This window comes from Geotrypetes seraphini, chromosome 15 (genome assembly GCF_902459505.1).
Source record: "Geotrypetes seraphini chromosome 15, aGeoSer1.1, whole genome shotgun sequence".
In the NCBI taxonomy this organism is placed as follows: Eukaryota; Metazoa; Chordata; class Amphibia; order Gymnophiona; family Dermophiidae; genus Geotrypetes; species Geotrypetes seraphini.
In genome coordinates this window covers 30,889,742-30,897,223 of record NC_047098.1, presented here as the reverse complement: position 1 = coordinate 30,897,223, position 7,482 = coordinate 30,889,742, and the positions used below count along the sequence as shown (strand labels likewise).

Sequence of the window (7,482 nt, the reverse complement as noted above, 5' to 3'; positions counted from 1 at the left end):
GTTCTTGTTGTTTGCATCAATAAAAATTGTTTGAACCTAAAAGTCAGTCTCATCAAAGTATTTGCAAAAAGAGCTGTGTTTTAATCAGCCTTACTGGGAGATTCCTAAAAATTAGATGTGAAGCCCAAGCATCAGGCCAGGTATCTATCTGGATAGCAAATTTTATCCTGTTAAAAGAGGGATCTCAAAGTCCCTCCTTGAGGGCCGCAATCCAGTTGGGTTTTCAGGATTTCCCCAATGAATATGCATTGAAAGCAGTGCATGCACATAGATCTCATGCATATTCATTTGGGGAAATCCTGAAAACCTGGATTGCGGCCCTCAAGGAGGGACTTTGAGACCCCTGTGTTAGTATATACTGATAAGTTAAATATTTTTACTATAATCACAATGTGCAAAATTGTAAATAAAAATGAGTTTTGTGCATATTTCAGGACTCACATGTACCAAACATTTGTCCAAATGTACATGGTCTCGGTGTATTAAGAATTCCCTTAGGGAATGCTGAGGCACACAGTGTTCTAACACATGTGCTAAAAATTTTAACTCTTGATGCAGTAAACTGATGGCATGCAAGTTACCACAGTAACGAACAAAAGAGAAAATCCCTTCTCACAGCGGAGAAATGAAAAGCACAGCAAAGGCGACCCTTGAGTATTTTATTTATTTCAACAGCTACTGAAAATACACAGTTGCCTTCACTGTGCTTTTCATTCATGCAAATTACCATAGCATTAAAAGCACTAATGTACTATCAGCAATAAAAAAAAACCTAGTAATGCAGCTCTTTGCTGCATGAAGAATAAATCTCTTTCTGACAGTACATGAGCTGGCGTTTGCTAATGCAGTGATTCCCAACCCTGTCCTGGAGGAACACCAGGCCAATCGGGTTTTCAGGCTAGCCCTAATGAATATGCATGAGAGAGATTTGCATATGATAGAAGTGATAGGCATGCAAATTTGCTTCATGCATATTCATTAGGGCTAGCCTGAAAACCCAATTGGCCTGGTGTTCCTCCAGGACAGGGTTGGGAACCACTGTGCTAATGCACTGACAGTAGGGAATTGTAGACGGTTTCACCAATCATTTCTATAAACCAGTGGTTCCCAAACCTGTCCTGGAGGACCCCCAGACCAGTCGGGTTTTCAAGATAGCCCTAATGAATATGCATGACAGAGATTTGCATATAAAGGAGATGCCAGGAATGCAGATCTGCTCCATGCATATTCATTAGGGCTATCTTGAAAACCCGACTGGCCTGGGGGTCCTTCAGGACAGGTTTGGGAACCACTGCTATAAACAGTTCAAACATCTGTTAGTGGACCCTCTTACAGCTATGTTTAGGAGAGGGTGGTGAATTACCCCATTTGTGGAGATTGCCAGGGGTTACCTTGATTTTAAAACCAGGCACAGATCCTACTAGCTCTGGCTCCTATAGACCAAGGGTGTCAAAGTCCCTCCTCAAGGGCTGCAATCCAGTCGGGTTTTCAGGATTTCCACAATGAATATGCATGAGATCTATTTGCATGCACTGCTTTCATTGTATGCTAATAGATCTCATGCATATTCATTGGGGAAATCCTGAAATCTGACCGGATTGCGGCCCTCGAGGAGGGACTTTGACACCCCTGCTATAGACCTATTTCGCTACTAGGTACCAACTATAAACTCTTCACTAAAATACTAGCTCGTAGATTACAACACACATGCCCGCACCTGATACATGATGACCAGGCAGGCTTTATTGAAGGTAGACAGACTTTTATTTGTCATTTGCCACACTTAATCTGGTCGGTAGAGAAGGGGGGTCCTCCTGCTTTGTTATTGGGAATTGATGCGGAAAAAGCCTTGGAAAGTCTATTGGCCATATTGCTAAGCACTTTGTCAAATATGGGCATTAGAGGACAGGTTTTTTCTTGGATAAAATTATTGTACACCAAACCATTGGCTGCTCTACTGATCAATGGAGGCGATACTGAATGCTTTGAATTGGGATGGGGGACTAGACAGGGGTGTGCTTTCTTCCCCTTGCTTTTTGCTTTGGCCATGGAACCCTTTACCAATCATGTCCGGTCCCAACAGGGTATAGGGGGCTTTACTAGTGGGGAGGTCTCTACTAAGCTTCTGCTATTTGCTGATGATGTTATACTCATGGTTACGCACCCTAGAACCTCTCTCCTGGGGATCATTGCAGAGTTAGCTCGATTTAGTCGAGCGTCTAATATTAAGGCTAATATGAACAAATCCAAAATTCTCAACCTCTTGGTACCTCCGGAGGATAGAGTTCAGCTGCAGAACAGCTTTCCCTTTAAATGGGTAGCAAAAAGCATCAAATACTCGGGAGTTAATATTACCTCTAGCCCGCAATCTTTGAGCTTTGAAGACGTACCTAGGGTTACCAGATGTCCAGATTTTCCCAACATGTCCTCTTTTTAGAGGACTGTCCAAGCGTTCAGACGGGCTTTTCAAAATCCGACACTTTGCCCTGGTTTGGAAAAGCATAGAGATCAGGGCGTGTGATGTCATCATGTCACACCTGCCCTTGGGCAGATGCCTTCCAGACACGGCCTCGAAGAGACAAGATTTGTGTGGGGTCGGGATTGGGGGGCAGAATGAGGCAGGGCTGTGGGTGGAACAGGGCGGGGCCACATGCCCTCTTTTTTTTCAAGCAAAAAGCCCAACCTAAATATATGGGATGGCATTGGTTGAGCAATGAAACCTCTTAAGTCTTCTGTGTGCTCTTATTCTTTATTGAATGATCTACATTCCCTTTCTTAAAGGAACTCTTGTTATTTTGTATAATTTGAAGGACAACATATCAAGTAATGAACTAAACTAAACGTGAAGACCAGCGTGCACGCAGAGCTGCGCTGGGATGTGTGAACACCAGTGTGTGCATAAGAGTTAATAGGATGCGCAGCACAGGACTGGCACATGGGAAGATGATTGTGCACACATTGCTGGGTTAGGAATGTACAGGAACAGTGAGAATTTGCTTCCTTCCCCTCCCCCATGTTATTAGTGTGTAAAAAGGCAAACCCTTCCAACATCTAGGACCCAGAGACATCAGTGGGAATCTGAACTGCAACTGAACAACTGGTGTTCAGTACACGAAGTACATGAAATGGTCCAGGCTTGACAACAGAAGTCTGAGATAGAGAATGACACGGTGACAAAATTCATCACCGTTCCCGTCCCCGCGGATAACCGCGGGAAATAATCCCGTGTCATTTTCTAGTGTCTATTTCAACCTCGGTCCTTCTACACCAGCATTCTTCAAAGCAAAGCTTGCGGGTCAGTGGTTGTAGCCATTCATACTCTGATTCTTATGGGAGCCAAGGATAATGAAGCCATTGTGACATCACTGATGTGATTGGCTCTTAGGCACTGGTGGAATGAGGCATTATGACATCACAATATCTGCTCTGGATACCAGAGACTGTCATTCTTCAGTGTCTATTTCAATCTCAATCCTTCTACACCAGCATTCTTCAAAGCAAAGCTTGCGGGTCAGTGGTTGTGGCCATTCATACTCTGATTCTTCCCTCTCTCCTTAAAGAATGACATGAAGATGGTTTCCCGTGGTTATCCGCGGGGACGGGAACGGTGATGAATTTTGTCACCGTGTCATTCTCTAGTCTGAGACTCCTGTGACTGACAGGATCTTGTTTAGACAATATAGTGATACATTCCAATCCCAGAATAGGTGTCTGAATCCTCAATCCTCCTATCAACAGATGGGAAGTTAGAAGAATACTCAGACGGAGAAGGGTAGGAGCAGAACGGTGAATAAGAAGGCAAACTGGACCCCGTCAGTGATTTTCAGTAACCTTATCTAGAAAATGCCTTTCAAAATCATGTCTGCCTCAGCAATATCCAGTTAGTGCTGGCACAGTCTGGAGGGCAGAGCTAGGGTAGAGCTGGCCATTACCCAGGTAATGCCGATATTCAGCCCTGGTACCTGGATAGCTCCAGCAGCTGAGTTATACCCAGATAGTCAATATTGGTATCCTGGAAAAGTCTGGCACTGAATACCTGAAGTCAGTGCTGACCAGGGTGTTTAAATTCCAAAGGCTCAATATATTGCACATATTTTTCCTGTATCTTTCTAGGGTTAACCTATGGCTCCAGAAAAAGGAGGACGGATTGACATCCAGGTTTTACTTCCGTTGAGAGCAATGGAAGTAAGGAGGACAGATTGAGACTTCTGGGTTTTACTTCCTGAAAAGCAATGGAAGTAAAACCCGGATACGGATGTCTCAATCTGTCCTCCTTTTTCTGGATATAAATGTTCCAACTACTTCAAAATATTCTTTGTCTTTAAGTTACTATCTCTTGGAGTATATAGCTTATGAATCTCTTATGAGTCTCTTATATTTTCTGTCATAGACCTCAGAAAGCATCCTCCTCCGTCCCACAATGGTGAACATCCCACCATTGTGGGACGGAGGAGGGTGCTTTCTGAGGTCTATGACAGAAAATATAAGAGACTCATAAGAGATTCATAAGCTATATACTCCAAGAGATAGTAACTTAAAGACAAAGAATATTTTGAAGTAGTTGGAACATTTATATAAAGGGAAGCAACTGAGTTCCAAGATATAAGTAAATTGCCTTTTAAGGTTGTTTGGCACTCCTTTTTCTGGAGCCATATATTAACCCTACTTTAAACCCCTCTTGGGGTAAAGACATCTTTGGTCTATTTTATTCTACCCAGTGTGACTCCAAGGGATTATCCTGATAGCAGAAGGCAATTTGCGCTTGGTATCTCTCGGCCTCACCTCCTGAGGGAAGCAGTGGCTCTCTTGTATTGGAACTGGCACTGAAGCAAAATTCCTGACACTGTGCTGCTTCCTGGCATATTGGGAGTGGCAGTGGTAGGTTCTTGGGGTGGAAGGGGTCCTGCCCTTGATGACAGGAGTGGGACTGGCAGGGCTGAGGAGATGCACACTGCAGACTGAGCTCTGGTATGTACTGTACGCTGGGATCAGGGCACTGCCTGGAGAGGAGAGGATCCATCGGACTATAACCCAGCTCCTGAGGAAAGGAAGTGGCAGAAGATAAATGAAGTCCTTGATAAGTTTTTTTAGTGGCTGAAGACCTTCTGTATTTCAGCTTGTCTAGTTTCCCATTCCGGCCTTCCCGTGCACGTCGGTTCTGGAACCAGACCTAGAGAGGCAGAAAACTTCAATCATTGTAGCTCACCAGCATCTGCCCCTCTTCTCCAAAACTCATTCTTCATACAACCTGACCCAAAATTACTCATTAAAAAGATTGCCCTTTTTTTCCCATGCACATGTACTTATCCTCAATCTGAGGCAGGGTTTATATTTTAATGAGCGCCATTTTTCCTCTTTAACAGAGTAGAGCTGTACCATTTTGACCCCTGAGGAAGCCACCAATGGTGAAACGGGTCCCCGTAGGGTTTTCGACACTAGCACTTGAAAAATCTTACTACCGGTAACAAAGATAAGTGCGATTATTTCATTTATTGATTTTTTTTCACTGGATGTTTTGTTGAATACACTTTATTGCACCAGTTTATCATTTATAACGAACTCAATGAATGATACCTTCTCCTGCATTTCTGGACAGAAATCCTTGATGATTTTCCAGAGCAGGGATCTGAGAGTTCAGTTATAACCTGAAAACATTTACTGTACAAGTTTTGTTATTTGTGCTCTAAGGAAATAAGAACATCGGGGTCATTCCCCCCCCCCCATTGTAATATAAATGCATTTCAATATTACCAAAAAATGGGACCCCCTTTGTTCTCATTGTAGAAGAAACCAGCAGAGGACAACACAGCAGGTAAGAAGCGCTGCTTGTTGACTCCACCTGCTGCTTGGAAAACAATATAAGGGAGTATGAAGAATGCACTCATCTCTTTGGGTTGGGTGGGGAGGTACAGGTCTCCCCCTATCCAACCATTCATTTTGCCAGCAGCTTTCATACCAGTGAAGGCGGGCCCTAGGCATGTGCCTAGCTTGCCTATGCATTAATCCTGCTCTGCCTTAATCCCAACCCTAGCCCTTCTCTATCCATTTGCTATCCTTCACTCCAAACTGGTTAGTGCCAAGCCCCCCAGCCCCATCTTTCTTTATATCACCCTCTGGCGAGAAGACTTACATGAATTTTGCTTTCAGGCAATTTGATGACAGCAGATAACTTCTCCCTGGTTGTGATGCTTGGATAGGGATCCACAGCAAACACCTTCTCCAACTCTAGAATCTGATGTTTTTCATAACTCGTCCTCACTCTCTTCTTTTTCACTCCTACTGGGGCACTCAGAAGCATCTCCAGCTCCTGCTGGGAATAAGATAGATCCACAAATGGCTGATTTACTGGAGCTAGAATGCAAACAGAAAAAAAATAATTGCCTGTAGAACAAAAAATGTATTTCCAAAGGCATAATTTACTTATAGACATGGCATCCCTCCCCCATCTCTTGGTATTGCAGGACCATGGGAGAAGCTGCATAATTAGCATCCCTTGAGAGAATAATCACACATGTCAGCTGATCCCTGCCCTGGAATCCATAAACCTGCCTGGAACCTTCTGCAGAACCAGTAAAATAATCTGAATGAATTTGCATGAAACACCCTCCCACCTCCACTGCTATGTCAGGTGGCTTTCTGTCATTCAACCCAATTCCCACCTGTTGGAAGAAAGCTAATCAGCACAGCTATAGTAGAAAAGTCAAAGGAAGGGAATGGCAATTCAGGGAGAATGCATTGGGGGTACACTGTCAGTATCACTGCTGACAACTAGTGGCCGGAAGCTAACACTGCGGATCCTCAATAGTGGCTGTGGCTCTACTGCTTTGCTGCTCCAGACTCAGGGCTCCTTTTATCAAGCCGTGTTAGCGGGGTTAACGCACGTGACTTTTCATCACGCATTAACCCCCACGCTGGCCTAAAAATTACCGCCTGCTTAAGGGAGGTGTCAGCGGCTAGCACGGCCGGCGGTTTAACGCGCGGTATTACGTGGGTTAAACCGCTAGCGCGGCTTGATAAAAGGAGCCCTCAGTTGCATATTACTTTCCTGCTTTTTTGTTATATACATAAACGACTTGTGGAAAATAATTTTAAAAATCAGCCCTAAATATTTAGGAGTCTAGGAATTTTTTACTGCAGGCCTTATCCTCTGTATAACCGGCTATGATTAGTGAAGATAGATGATATCTATAAATGATTATGAGTGGGGAAGGCAGATGGCATTGATATCAGATTTTCTAAAATATACATTTGGTTTTGTTTTAGTGTTTTGTATTTTATTGAATTATGTATGTTTGTGATATTCTAAGCTGCTTAGCGGCATGTGGAGTAAAAGTTTTTAAAATAAATAAATAACATTCTTTCTCATTTTTGCCCGTTTTTCTCTTACTCAGTTTTTAGAAGCAGTCTCTTGATTTAGCCTGAGCTTTAACATCAGCTAGGTGCCAAATTTAAGACAGAAATCAATCTGCTGCCCAACCTGCT

The 7,482-nt window shown here is 43.4% G+C and overlaps 1 protein-coding gene across 1 annotated transcript; it reads right to left on the bottom strand.

The window, feature by feature from the left end:
• Window positions 1-4,537: 4,537 nt before the first annotated feature.
• Window positions 4,538-6,544, bottom strand: LOC117348855 (paired box protein Pax-6-like). The gene is made up of 3 exons (XM_033921413.1): window positions 6,510-6,544; window positions 6,131-6,351; window positions 4,538-5,170 (listed from the first exon to the last, which is right to left on the bottom strand). The coding sequence occupies exons 1-3, from the start codon at window positions 6,511-6,513 to the stop codon at window positions 4,706-4,708; spliced, it is 690 nt and encodes a 229-aa protein (XP_033777304.1). The 5' UTR covers window positions 6,514-6,544; the 3' UTR covers window positions 4,538-4,705.
• Window positions 6,545-7,482: the final 938 nt, after the last annotated feature.

Bases quoted from the DNA above. Each gene is read 5' to 3' on its own strand.
- LOC117348855 (XM_033921413.1), bottom strand. The intron at 5,171-6,130 runs GTAAGTCTTCTC...CTGCCTCTCTAG, and splicing joins TGCCTGAAAGCAAAATTCAT to GTCTGGTTCCAGAACCGACG.